This window comes from Solanum pennellii, chromosome 3 (genome assembly GCF_001406875.1).
Source record: "Solanum pennellii chromosome 3, SPENNV200".
NCBI lineage: Eukaryota > Viridiplantae > Streptophyta > Magnoliopsida > Solanales > Solanaceae > Solanum > Solanum pennellii.
The window spans coordinates 53,776,602-53,790,966 of NC_028639.1; the positions used below are offsets into that span (position 1 = coordinate 53,776,602).

Below are 14,365 nucleotides of genomic sequence, written 5' to 3' on the forward strand. Positions count from 1 at the left end.
TTAAAAATTCTTTCCTTACATAAGTTACATAAATAAGAGTAATATCTATGTACATTTATTCTTAGTTTCTTTTAGTTACATTTATATTATATGAGTATCTATGAAAAGCTTTCTCTCATCGTATAAATAATGTGTTTTTCTATTTTACTGAAATTTATATGAAAATATTATTATGCTCATTCATTTTTTGATATTTTAATTTTGCCCACAAGTCAAGCTTTCATAGTTACATTTATATTATATGAGTATCTATCAAAAGCTTCCTCTCATCGAATAAATAACATATATTTTTGATTTTATTGAAATTTAAACGGATATTTTATTATCCTCATTCATTTTTCGACATTTTAATTTTGCCCACAAGCTACTCCAGCCGAGCTTTCATAATTACATTTATATTATATGTGTATTTGCGAATCATGTATCCTCGAATTTTTAAAATTTCAATGAATATGTTATTATTAGTAATTTGGTATTATAATTTTGCCCAAAAGCCACTCAAGCGGAATAATATAAAGGAAATAAGTCTTCTCTTTCTCTTTCTTCTCTGTCCCTTTTAATCAGACAAATTCTCCTTTTACTCACAGCCCCCCTCTTCTTCTTCATTATTTCTTCTCTCAGAAAAAATCACCAGTAAAGGGTTTAAGCTTCTTCTAGGGCTTTTATTTTGAATTTGGGTATTAATTTTCTTCAGCAAAAATGCAACAGCAGCAGCAGCCACAACCCCAAACCTTGAACTCTGCTCCTCCGTTGCCACTAAGTGCTATCACCACCGAGCAGATTCAAAAGGTATATCTTTTTTCCTCTTCTTTTTTTTGTTATAATGTTTGCCTGTAATAATTGAAAATTTGTACTCTAAATTATATTTGTTTACCGTCACTACTGAAGTCAAACACGTTATCTGGGGAAAAATTATTTTTCTTGAAAAGGGTTTTTATTTGTTCTCCGATTGCTCAAAGAGCTATTAATGATATATGTTTGTAGAAAATGTCAATATTTTTCTATTTGTGGGTATAACTGTATCAGAATGCTTAGCCAATGCTTGTGTACGATTTTCTGCAGCCAAATACATACACGCTTGTTCTTTTTTCCCAATCCAACAGGTCGAATTTAGATGCAGTAAGAACTAAGGTGTTTTTGGATGGTCCTACACATCAATGATTATTTGTTTGTGTTTTTGACATTTGATTGATACAACTTTTTGAAGTAGTTTGCTAGATTGCACAAAATTAAGGGTTTGCTTGATGATTTGAACTACCAATGTATGTCAGCCGAAGTGCACGCGCTCACGTGTATATTATGTTTGGACTGTAAAATGTTCTATCTAATACGATTTTTTCTTGATACAGTTCTTGGATGAGAACAAAAATTTGATTCTTGCCATACTGGAAAACCAGAATCTTGGAAAACTCTCAGAGTGTGCCCAGTAAGTTAAAAGTTCAATACTTCCTACTGATAACATTGAGATTTATGAGCATTATTTAAAAGACATGATTAGTTTTGTGTATCTAACATATCAAGGTGGCATTATTTTGGTCATATTGTTTTCCTGTTGTAATACATCATTGCATCTATATAAAGGAATGTGCTTGATTTGAAAATTATTGGATGGTACAGATAAGGAACATAATAGGTAATACCTCGTTGTTCGATGATCAAGGACGTATACCACACACTCTTGCTAGATAATCTTTTTTGACAGTTCAATTATGGTGCTTCATTTGAATTATTTTTCTTGATCACAAGTTTTCAGCAGCTAGATTTTGAGGGTCTATAGATTTCCATAAGATTATTGGGCTTGCCAGTTGTAAAACCCTAACTGCATTGAAGGGCCTAGAGGCAAAGGAGTTTGATTCATAATTTCATTCTAGAAGCTCACACCCTTGTCATGAAACATTTTTGAAGTGTTGTTGAAAGCACTAAAGTCTGATCAGTGTGTTTAAGTAAATTGACTCTGAGATTGTTATCGTAATTTTCTGATTCCTGTGTTTTCTTTTTAACTTTTTAGTATGAAATCTCAAAATTCTATCCTCATTTTCTTATAAAAAAAAAGAATTATCCCCTTTGTAATTCCAAGACCTAAATGTTTTGCTAAATGAGGAGCTCTATTATAAAATTAAGTAGAACAGCATTGCTCTGGGTTTAGAAACTGTATTATTCACACAGTAAAAGCGTGTGGCGTTAGAAGTCTCAAAATAGGCAGTGGAAAAATCAATGTTTGAGCTTGCAACATAATTTGCAAGGCCACGAAGTACTCGGGAATTGGAAGAGAAAGAGAATGTGTCAAATGATGAATGAGATTGGAAATGCAAGAATAACCGTGATTTCATACATGTTCCAAGTCTACCTGAAACTTAAGCAGGTCTGAAATGTTTTAGGCATCTCGTGGGGGTCAGATGAGGAAAAGACCAAGGGACTAATGAAGCTAATATAATGGAAAAGGCAAGAGATGGTGAACCATGTAATAAGGACGGGAAAAAACAGAAGCAACAAAACAAGAGTGTGAACTTTAAAGGTTCGAATGCAGTTTCCACATGGAAAAGAAGCTATTAGAAAATTAAATGTAGGGAACAAATTGTTTTTGGACGTATGTCTTTGCATAGCTTGGTATGCTAGGAGATAGTTCTGATGTTGCTATAAAATAGACAGGGTGGGTGGTTCAGGTTTATGTAGTATGTTTGTTATGTATACTAGTTTCTGCACTCGCTGCATCTTTTTTCACACCCAAATGCAGATTAAATCATGAAATTAATGATAGAATTGCATAAAAATGCAAAGTTCAAGGTTAGATTCTTAACCCCCCACCCCCCACCCAACCACACACACACACACACACAGTGAAATCATGAGAAATCGCCTAAACCGAGCTCCCAAAGTTGAGTTAAGAACAAATGAAATTGTTATAGGGACTTGAGGGTTATTCTGCCCAGGTACTTTCGTAGAAACAGAATTCTCATCACACCTGTTAGCTCACAGAACTAGAAAACAAAGCGTAGAGGCAGAGGCCACTTATCCTATATGACTTTGTTGACGCGAAAAGACTTGCCGTTGCCAAACACCTTCAGTAGAAGCGGTACTAGATGCACAATGCATCTTCTGTAAAAGAGGAAATTTCTTTGAAGGTGTGACATTGCAGAACCGGGGCCCTTCCGCACCTGTGATTCTACACAAGCGGGTTAAGGTAGCTAAAGTGACTCCATCAGAACCCCTGTTACCAGCAACCAAATCAAACTTCCAAAACATGGGATCAACCCTCAGAACTCATTCAAAAACTCCTAGGTACAAACCAAAAGTGCAGACCACTCCTAAAATGTGTTCCAAACCTATTGATATCACCGATCTAAGGTTTTCTTGATTAAATATTAAAGGTGGTCAACTAAAAATTTCCAAATAACTAGAATCTCTACAAGTGATATAAATCACTCCAGAGCATCTGAGGATCTCTGCAAAAATACCTGACGAAGTCATATATCACCCTCTAGATCTAATGGAATCAACATACCCAATTCCAAGGTTGTTACCCAAAATATTGACTGTACTCATTTGTGAAACCTAAACCTCCAGATTGAAAATCTTCTAAAACACATCTAATCACCTAGTGAATCATTTAACTCATTCCCCCAAGTCATAAATAGCATGAAGTTACGAGAAGGGGCAAATTGGGGAAAAGAGCTGAGAAAATTTGTACTTACAAAATGACAATTGATAGAGGAAATAGTACTGTTGTAAAAATTGCTGGAGGAATATATTTCAGGCATCCAGACTTGAACCAGAAGTTTAATATAGAAGAAACAGCATTATGTGTACAGATAGCTAGAGTATCAAATGCATTGGGGAAATATATTCTGAACAGACTATAGTTTATCTATTCTGCATGATGTTGCTGCATTAGGAAATGAGAAAACATCGCCCCAAGTTTGAATGGACCATTCAACTTATTGGCTTGTTCATCTTCACCTCTGAGGATGTGTTCTAGTGAAAGTATTCATGAAGTCCAAATCAACTTGATATAAATGTTGAGAATAATAGTTTAGTGATTCTGACATGTCCTTGGGTTTTGCAATCATGTTTTCTACTGTTTGTTTAGTTGTATGTGGTAGAAAATACATTTTATAATCTTGTCCGACAATGAGTCTTTTCATGCAACACGTATTTAGAAGTTGATTGTGTTTGTTTAGAAGGGGGGCACTTTACTCTTCTTGAAGTTGGATCAGGAAAAAATCATGTTCTGTCCCTAACAGAAATATAATTGCATATTCACTTTCTATCTTATGGACTCTGTTTGTTTTGCATCATCAATATCATGGCAGAGTATTGTTTCGCACTATTACAAGTAGCTTTTATGTCATAGGTATCAAGCCATGCTTCAGAAGAATTTGATGTATTTAGCTGCTATCGCTGATGCCCAACCACAACAATCAGCAGCAACCTCACAGGTGGATTATATGTTTGATTCAGTGTTTCTTGTGATAATGTCTTTCTCTAATATGTAAGTAGCTGCAGGCTCAATCTACTCCTCAACTTGGAAACCAGATGCAGCAAACTCAGGCTGCTCTGCAACAGCAACAGCAACAAGGTGTCGCTATTTCCAAACTGCCTTTCCAGCTCAATGCCCTTCCGACCCAGGAGCAGCAACAGCAAATGCTCCAGTTTCAGCAGCAGCAACAATTCCAAGGCCAATATGGTTTTGGACCTACTGCCAACAATGCAATGCGTCAACTTATGCAACCTGGACTAAACAGCTCAGGAACTATGGATGTACGAGGAAATAAGCAAGGCAGCTTAGAAGGTAATCCTAGTGATGGCCTTGGAAAATCAGGTGGAAGACATGTTAACGGTGAGAGGGAGTAGGCTTTTTTTTTAAAAAAAAATCTCAAAATTGTTATGCACCCTGTTTTATCGGTGTAGGTATGTTTTATAAGGATGTTTTAATCTGAGGAACGCCTAAGATTATGTTGTCAAAGGCCACTCATGGCAAAGCTTTGTTATAACTTGTAAAATCTTGACCTATTGGCATCAAGTTTACCTTGCACAGGCATGGCTTTGGTTGAAATACTCCCTCCACCCCCGAGTCCAACCCACTCTTTTTGCATGGCCAAGTGAAGTTTTAGAATCATAGGTCACTGTGGCTTGTAGAAGTGACTCTTTTTACGTTTTCCATGAAGTTCAGAAGGAACCAGCAACGTTTCAGACCTAATTGCAACAACTTGCCTTTCTGTATTTGACACTGTGAACACTACTCTTAACCCATCATTTTTATCATAATTTTATATGGGGCTGTCTGATTGAGCGTAATGACCAAGAATCAAAGTTGATTTGCATGAGTATATGGCCCCTCAAGCAAGTTTTTAAATAGCTGTGCAGAAATTATTTTGGTAACAAAAAAGTGAAATATTGATACTATATGACGATTGAGTGAAAAAAAATAGGCTTAATCCATCGGTAGCCCTCTAAGGTTGGCACCATGTTTCACTCAGACACTTCAACTGGACATATTGATTGTAGACACTTTATGTAGGATTCTATTGTGTCATTTTGACACTTTTTGCTTACATGGCATAATGAGTATGATATACTCACTGACCTGCCCGTGAATGGTTCTTTAGTCAATTTTTTTTCTTCTTCTTCCCCATTTTTCAGCCACCGTTTTGTCCAAGTTAAATTTCATCCATTATAAATGAAAGTTTCAGCAAAATGACGGAGTGAATTTCATTAAACCAAGCTAAAAGAATTTTTTGAACTAACAAAAATCTCCTATTCTCTATTAAGTTATGTATTAGGCAAAAGAAAAGGGAGAAAGTGATCGTAATTTATTTGTAAGATAAAAAAAAATACTATGATGTGCAGATTCAAGGTGACATGTATTCTTGTTATTAAAGAGAATCAGCATCATACCTGCAGGATGTTCGATCATGAGAAAAATTCAAAATGTTGTTATTATAAAATATTAATCCTGGCTACTCAGATATATCATTATTTCTTTGTTCGGTTGAACTAATGTCATTCCTCAACGCATGAAATGTGGATTAAACATGCATTACGAGTTCAAAGTTTGCAAGTGCATGAAAAACTTGATATGTTATACTTGATGTCATTTGTTTGGGCATGGAATTTAAGGTTCTTTTAAACGAAAAGATAATTAAAGTTTACATTTGAATAAATTAGAAATGTTTAAAAAAGATTTAAGTTTCAATATAAAGTGAACTGCTGGCTTATCTTTTTTCCATATCCATTCTTTGCCTTTTTGGAGTAGTTGTTCCTCTTCTTCCTTTTTTTTTTTTTTAAAAAAAAGTACTGAAGTAGTAACTAGAGCCACCTAATGAATGCATCCTACTATACTTCTATTGCCTGAACCAATAAAGAAAGGAACACTGCTTCCCTCCATTTTACTTTACTTCGTCTCTATACTAAAAATAGATATTTCATCTTATTATGAGTTATTATAAAAAGTCTTACGTCAAACTAGGAATTCGTAAAAGTTTCAATTAATTTAAATGCATGTGTTCCTACAATTATAATTCTTTGCAAGTACAGTACAACTAATTATGAATTTTCCAGGATCATATTCATTTTTTCAATTTCTAATTAATCACAGAAAAACAATTGAGTTTTGAAATCTAACAAATGGGATGATGTTATTGTATATTTAAGCACGTAAATTGGCAAGCATTGACCTATTAGACAAATGCTATAGAAAAATTTGCCCCATATAAAAGCATCTCACAACCTTCAGACAAAAGTTGCTACAACTCAACAGAAATTCAATCCAATTTTAACCAACCGAAATATAGCGCAACCTGTCCCTTTTGTTTACACCCCCCCTAGCTAGATCCTGCAATTAACCTAGGTCATGCAGATCATTACATTCTTCTAAACATTAAAATTCGACAAGATGTAGTTTGCAAACCAATGCCATTATGAGCAACTTAAGTGTACATCCCCAGTAATATGATCGGTGACCATTTAACAGCTAGATTCCCAACAAAAAGAGAGGATGCATACTAAGATTGAACAATTGTTTCCACTTGATATGTGAAAGGGAACATTACAGTACATTTCCAATTTGAATATTAAAATTTATCCCTCTGGATAATTTCAAATTTAAATGATCAGCCATACCCATCAACATCCAATAACTGTCCTGCCACACCTACCTATCAGCATCCAAAATCTGTCCACCACACCTATCGGCGTCCAATATATGCCCTGCCATACTCGTCAGCATCCAGTATATGCCCTGCCATACTCGTCAGCATCCAATGTTTGCCCTGCCATCCCAAACATGACTTCTTAATCACCAAATAAACTGAAGGAAACCATGCAAGAAGCAGCAGCTAGCTTTCAGCAAACCATAAACAAGAACCTTTTTTTTTTTGGAATAACAGGAACACGGGAGATTTCTGGTATTCAAAAGTTCTGCCAATACAGAACTTTTATTCAACCTCAATGATGATCGTTTTTAGTTTGAATATAATAGTGCTGTCTCTTTCAATCTAAAAGGTAAGTACTAAAAAGATGGCAGGTTTTTTCAGCAGCAATATAAACTTGCTGCAGTTGAGCAGGCAACAACTCAGAGATCTTAAAAGAATACAAGTAAAACATTGTGTTCAGTTTATTTCTCGTGTTCAGTGAAGTAAGCAAAAACTATTTTCGAGGATGTCGGCTATAGGGATGTGGGGATGAAGATGAAGTGTGTTGGAGAGTGGGGAGGACACAATCAATGTGCAATGTCACTAGTAGAACATGTTTTCCCTACTTCCATTAGGGAGCTCATTTTCCACATTTTTAAGGAGTTTGTTTTCCTCGAGAAAATATTAACCGATCATATGAAAATTTGAAAGCATTCCTTCATAGCAAACATACCCATTGTCCAGAATCTTCATTAATACTTACTATCTTCTAGAGCCTGATGAAATCCCTGCATTCCTGAAAACATAAAAATAAAACATTCGGTATGAGATTCTCCTAATGATGGCACTGAAAACAAAACAATAGCTCTTGGTAGTTCTAAACATGATGATAATGGATACCTGCCCTGTCTACCCACTAAATTTGTGCCAGGTCGCCCATGAGATGAAACCTTGTTCTGTGAACTACCCATGTCATTTTTGTCAGCACTAGCTCCATTTCTGAGGTTCAATTGCACAGATGACGCAGTCCTAGCTTCAGATGCATTTAGCTCCATCTGGTCTCTCGGCTTAGTCAATATTTTTACATTTGAGATGCCCCCAGTACTGTTGAAAGAGGCCCCATTAGAAATCTGACTTTGAAGGTTGTCACTAGAATTTGCAGGTCTGACAACAGCATAGTCTTTGAAAACTGCCTTCTCAGATGTTGGTTCAACTGATGGTACCCTCTTCAAGCGGTGATTTTGTGGCATAGGGGTGACTGCAATAGGAGGCAAAAGAGAGGAGTACGACGAAGGAGCTGCAGCTGCAGCAGCCACTTTAGCAGCTGCAGCTGTGGCTGCTATAATTTCTTGAGCACCTCCTCGGAGTTGAATGAAGTCTCCGTCAATTACAAATAACTAGAAAGGTAGAACAACTAAATTAGTTACTAAGCACCAGCTCAATACAGATCCACTAAACAAAGCATAAAGCTATACATACTTCTGGATGGTTTGCCACAAATTCATCAAGTTTTCCATACTTCTTTTTGTAGTCATGCCAGTGCAAGGGGGCAAGCATTTTACCAAGTCTATTCGGAAGCTGCACATCAGGCCGTGCATTAGGAACTGAAATCATAATAGACAAAAACAAAGAAAGAAACAACTATGGACTAGAAGAAGTGACAGAATCCAAAAACAGCTTTCACAAAGTATTACTAACCGTAGAACTAATCCTGATTCTACCACCAGAACCAGGAGGAACAGTACGGACTATGCAAGCCAGCAATGCCTTTTCGTCCAGGAGATTAACCTCTGCTGATTTACCGACTGCATATGCATTCTTCTGTCCTCCAGCAACATATGTTTCTGTCAAAACAGCGCTTGACACAGTGTCAACCACAGATTCAGTTGAATTACGCACATTATTTGAAATTTCGGCTGACGATTTATCAGCATTCGAACTAAATTCTCCCATTCTTAACCCTTGAGGCTCTAGCATGTAGTTAGCTGAAGAGTTGACATTGTTCACCTGCAACATTGGCAACGAGTGCAAGATGATTCTGCTTATTCACACCGTTTAAACACCGCCACCCAAACCCTCCCGCCAAACATAAATAACACAAACACAAGTAGCAACCAAAAATAATCGGGATGGCTTCCCTTTCAGAGGAATACCTCTGTTTCATTGTTATGTTCATGTGAATCCAATCTTAAAGCACCATTGAATTGAGAAGAAATCTGATGCAAAGTCTGATGTGTCTGTACACCTGAGAGATAATTCTTATCCACAGACTGAAGTTCCTACAAATTATGATGGATCAAGATATCAGCTATACTGAACAGGAGAAAAATGCAGGTAACTGCAAACAATAGAAGTCTGGTGCTCAACCTGTCCATCTTCACTTGAAGCTGGAACGACTGAATCCTGAGTTTCAATTCCTTGGTTCACATTGAGAAGAGATTGTCCATTGACAGTTGTTTCATGATCATACTGAGAATCTGATCTTGGCAAGGTTGACTGAGGTTGCAAAGTGTACTGATTGTGATTAGAAATATGTGAACCCTCTGGTGCAGCCTTGAAAACCATACAACTAACAATTTACTTTTACAGTGTAAACAAAAGTAACAAGGATAACTAGACCAAGATACTCTACTTTACCTGTTGGTTTGGCCAATGCTGAAGAGATGATACTGCTGGTACCGAGTGAAAATGCCCAACATGAGATTGAGGAACATGTGATGGTAAAGGAGGAGGAATTCCCTGTTGATGCATTACATATGGATGCAGAGCAGCAATTTGTCCAGGCGGAAGGTAGGTTGTCATCCCAAGCACGGATGAAGGAGCAACTGGCATACCATGTACATGATCCGCCTGGTGGAAACCAAGAAAAGAGTATTAAATGTTGTGAACACAGAAGCAAGGACAAAAGAGACTTAAAACAATGTATTTTCCTACTCTTTGTTATTTTCTTTATGAGAGTGTCGAGATGGGGGGTTAGTTAATAAGCCAATCAAAACAGACAAGGATGGAGCAACTGGCATACCATGTACATGATCTGACTGGTGGAACACAAGAAAAGAGAGTATGAAATGTTATGAGCACAGAAGCAAGGACAAACAAAAGAGACTTAGAATGTCTTTTCCTTCTCATTTTATGATGGTGTGGAGGTGGGGGTTAAGGTTCCCAATCCAAACAGGTTCTTAGTCATTTAGAGTCACCACAACGTAGTCAGCAGCAGCTCCAGATAATCCAAATATTGTGTTACATAGGTTTTGTTTAAACACAAACCCAACAAACCCTTGGCAAAATTAGAGGAAAAAATCTATATTAAGACCACATGAAACGTTGAAAAAGACCTCTCTTTTCTGAAGCCAATTAAGCAACCCTCGAATCTCGATACACACAGTTACACCTCTCACGAGTATCTATTGACCAACTTAGAAGCTAATGTACCTACAAACTAGGCATAATTCATGCTTTTTCTTTTCAAAACATAATTCACGGTTCTATTATCAAAAACGCAGTCAAACTTAGCTATTGATAAAACTTCAAGTTTTATGAGAATGAGGACTTTGCGATTCAGCTCATCAAGTTAAATTTTCTAGTTCTTTGACAGCCTTGGTGGAATTTTACACAAAAGATAAAAAAATCCTATGTGTTTATACACCAAAAGAAAAGATGGAATCAAATGCAATAGACCAAAAACAGCTATAACTAATAAGTTGTTGCATCATAGTGAACTCATAAATAACTACAGCATAATCTTTGACAACGCTTAGTGTTTATTAAAATACAATATAATACACCAAAGATGAGAATAAGCACCCATTTTCCAATTTCAGACCATTATGACCCATAAACGACAAATAAAACAGACAGACAAGGCCCTTGAGTAGTACTTCCATAGCAAATCATCAAGCCCTAACCGACCTCTTATTTACAGTGCCGATAACATCAATATAACCAACATAATCCCGAAAACGCAAAGCTGGTCAAAAGAACAATTTGAACAGAATCGTGATTTGTACCTGAGTTGACACATGCCCAGTTGAAGCAAAAGATGGAGCATTTTCAACAGTTCCATTCTGTAGGCCTATGGAACTTTCACCAGGTGTACTGCTTCCGCTAGCATTAAGTTGGCTTCCATTGCTCTGCCCAAGATGACTAGCATCTTTAGAATTCAGATTAGAGACTTGTGAACCCTCAGAGTAAGTTCCACCTCTTGCCTCAGCCAATTCAAGTTGGAGCTGTTGCATGTGCATATGCAAGCGCTCCATCTCACCAAACTAATGGGAAAAAATAAAAGAGATCATGTCAGCAGAAGTCACTGCAATATAAGCATTTAAATCACTGCAATTAGGACCATATAACCAAGGATATTCCTAGTTAGAGCAAGTGAATCAACTTAAGTCGATGAATTATCCATAGTTGAAGCACCTGTCTTTGGTAGGCAAGCCAAAGCTGGTTATACTGTTCTGTGCGCTCCCGCAATTCACCTTGCTGCACAGCATCAAATTCCTGAACACGAGTCATCCAAGTTTGGGCCTCCCTTATTTGTTCATCTTTGAACAGGATAGTTTCCTGAGCTATCCTATGCTGAAAAATAACAGTTGTGACAACTAGTCAGAAAATGACATACAACTTAAAGAGGTCAAAAATGACATTATAAACATGGTCTTCTTACGCTACAACAAATCAATAGGCTCCAACTGAAATTTAAAAAAAAAATTATAAGTGGAACACAACAGCCCAAATATTATTGAGTAAAACATTTCACAAATGAAACACACAAAAAATGTATGCAAAGCATTAACAAAGCTCAACATAGTCTACCCTGGCGAGAGGACTAAAAATTCGAGTAATATAGAGGTTGTGAAGAAAGGTTGTCAATCCCCCAACCTAGCACAAATTTAAGAAGCTGCAATTTTGAACTTATGTTACCCGAGAATCAAAAAGTTTAAAGTGGTTGTTACTTGATCAATATAAGAGAAACAAAATAGGAACTCCATGAAGAGAACTTAAACTTAAAGAGATCAAACTTAAGCAAAACCAATAAGATGAAGTTTAAAAGGTCAAATGAACTTTATGTTTGTTGATGATGATTTTAAATTAACAAGAATTCCAGGATTCCTGTTCTCCAAATGTTAAAATCATTCTTTTATGGAGTCATGAACAAATACTGGTAATATTAACTACCTTGAAATTCCTTACTTTTAATGACCCTTTCAGATGGAATCTTCACTAGTACAGCCAAAAGAATATTGTGTCCAGTTTGTTTGGAAAACTGTGGAAAAGAAATTACAAAGTTGGAAAAGAACAGTTCTTTGTTTTTGAAAATGAAAATATGCTTACAAGAAAATTGAACATGAAAAAAGAACTCAAACAAAGTTGAAGAAGAACTTGAAAAACAGCATTCCAAAGTTGATCTTTTTACTTCAATTTTTTGCAAAATACAATTGCATCTTTTGGCAAGTTCTTGAACCAAACACATGGTCGCAAAAGAAAATTGCAAAAAAATTAAAAAGAATTTGCAAAATATGCAACCATAAATGTTTATGGCACTGTATTTCTCACCACACAAATCTCCAGAAGACAATATAGTTTAGTCGATTTAGCGTATATTCTATGTTTTTTTCTTATAAGTAAGGCTTGCATTGATAGAGTGCACCAATATGATGCATATTCTATGATTTATTGTGTTCACTTCAACTTAATACTACACTTCACTTCCCCGAACCTAGCTTTAGTTACATTAATCCCAGTTAAACCATGTTTGGTTAACTGAACACAAGTAAACCAGATTTTATGTTGCATTTCACCACCCATATATAATATGCACAAAAACAATATACATGCACACAATGAGGCACAACGATGAAACTTGATTAATAACATCAAAAGAGAAACACTAGTCTTCGTTACAAATTTAAAAAGTAAAGAATCAGGAACAAAGATAATCTTCATCATCCCTGTGTCTGAAAGAGAAAAATGTACCTGTTCCTGCAGTTCAACGAACTGACGCTCCTTTTCTTGAATATGCTCTTGGAGGTCATGAATTTGCTTAATATGCTGAGCTCTTTCTGCTTCAGAGTTGTCCCTCTCTCTCCTAAAAAGTGATAGTCTTATTCAGATTATGAGATTGATACTACAATATTAGGCCAAATTTGGAAGGTAGATGTAAAATCATTTGTAAACTTCAATTACTGAACTAGACAAGAACAACAGAACATAACTTCAATACTAAAATGTATGATGCCCACAATACAAAAAAGTAGAAGTTGTTCCTCATTAGCACCAAAAAAAAAAAAGCAACCTGTAAGTTTGTAGTTCTTTACTCTGTTCTCTAAGGAGATCCTCTTTTGCCCATGCCTGGTAAAGCAATGAAAAGGATCATCAACTACACTCCAGAAGAATCAAGAAATAAATATATAAGAGTTAGAATTGTCAAACAACCGCTTCATGGTCCAGTCTAATTGCATTCAGTTCCCTTTCTTTCTCTTCCATCCTCCTCTCCAACTCATAATTCCTCTGGTCCCTTTCATGTATTTGGTCCTTAAAAAGCATTAAAACCAACAATTTGATCAGTAAACCCATTAATGTCCTAAGCAGTAATCAAAATATATCAAAGACTATAGAACCTGCAGCTTAACATTGGCAGTGACATGTTCTTTTATCTGAGCATCAAAACTATTCCGTATTTCCATCATCTCTGATCTTGCAATGAGCTGAGCTCGTAGTTCAACCTCCATTTGATGAAACTCTTCTTTTTGTTTTACCACAGCAAGTAGTCTCTGTTGCAGTATATCATTGTTTGGAGTTCCATCAATAGTGATTGAACAGAAGTCCACATCAACCGGCTCTCTCCCTTGCTGCACCTTAGTCAAAAACAAATTATACTCACATTCAAGTTACAAACCCAAAATACTAAAGCAAATTTATCATAACGTTTTCTCTTAATTTAAAAGCATTACCTCATATATCAGCCTCTCGTCGGATTGACCTAATCTGGACCTTTCCGTTTCCTACATCAGATACATCGACAAAAACGTATAAATCGAAAATGACAATAAAAACACACCGTCTAGATCAGAAATAAAAGCAATGCGAGAACAATTTTGCATCATCTATAAAGTTACCTCACTACCGGAATTCCGAACCGATTGCTCAGAGACAGCACGCCACTCTTTGCGAGCAGCTTGAGCCGATGAAACAGGAAGAGCAACACCGCGTGCTGCGGCGGCTGCGGCGACACCAGC

The 14,365-nt window shown here is 36.4% G+C and overlaps 2 protein-coding genes across 5 annotated transcripts in view; one reads left to right on the forward strand and one right to left on the reverse strand.

Moving 5' to 3' along the window:
• Window positions 1-533: 533 nt before the first annotated feature.
• On the forward strand, window positions 534-5,053 carry LOC107012314 (GRF1-interacting factor 2-like). Its single transcript, XM_015212120.2, has 4 exons — window positions 534-789; window positions 1,350-1,426; window positions 4,352-4,436; window positions 4,504-5,053. Exons 1-4 carry the CDS (start codon window positions 700-702, stop codon window positions 4,849-4,851), a joined length of 600 nt encoding a protein of 199 aa, XP_015067606.1. The 5' UTR covers window positions 534-699; the 3' UTR covers window positions 4,852-5,053.
• Window positions 5,054-6,895: 1,842 nt separating this feature from the next.
• LOC107014441 overlaps window positions 6,896-14,365 on the reverse strand; it is an 8,086-nt gene continuing 616 nt past the window's right edge. The window contains exons 3-18 of one of the 4 annotated variants that reach the window (XM_027915424.1): window positions 14,246-14,361; window positions 14,081-14,131; window positions 13,748-13,978; window positions 13,563-13,661; window positions 13,423-13,478; window positions 13,104-13,215; window positions 11,547-11,705; window positions 11,138-11,395; window positions 9,768-9,980; window positions 9,498-9,683; window positions 9,284-9,409; window positions 8,829-9,137; window positions 8,610-8,708; window positions 8,031-8,527; window positions 7,864-7,926; window positions 6,896-7,268 (exon numbers count right to left, since the gene is read on the reverse strand). In XM_027915424.1, coding sequence (XP_027771225.1) covers window positions 7,893-7,926; window positions 8,031-8,527; window positions 8,610-8,708; window positions 8,829-9,137; window positions 9,284-9,409; window positions 9,498-9,683; window positions 9,768-9,980; window positions 11,138-11,395; window positions 11,547-11,705; window positions 13,104-13,215; window positions 13,423-13,478; window positions 13,563-13,661; window positions 13,748-13,978; window positions 14,081-14,131; window positions 14,246-14,361 — 2,546 coding nt within the window. In that variant the 3' untranslated portion in view covers window positions 6,896-7,268; window positions 7,864-7,892. Of the gene's footprint in view, window positions 7,269-7,863; window positions 7,927-8,030; window positions 8,528-8,609; window positions 8,709-8,828; window positions 9,138-9,283; window positions 9,410-9,497; window positions 9,684-9,767; window positions 9,981-11,137; window positions 11,396-11,546; window positions 11,706-13,103; window positions 13,216-13,422; window positions 13,479-13,562; window positions 13,662-13,747; window positions 13,985-14,080; window positions 14,132-14,245; window positions 14,362-14,365 lie in introns of all 4 variants that reach the window. The other 3 variants (XM_027915425.1, XM_027915423.1, XM_015214356.2) reach the window with 3 other exon arrangements.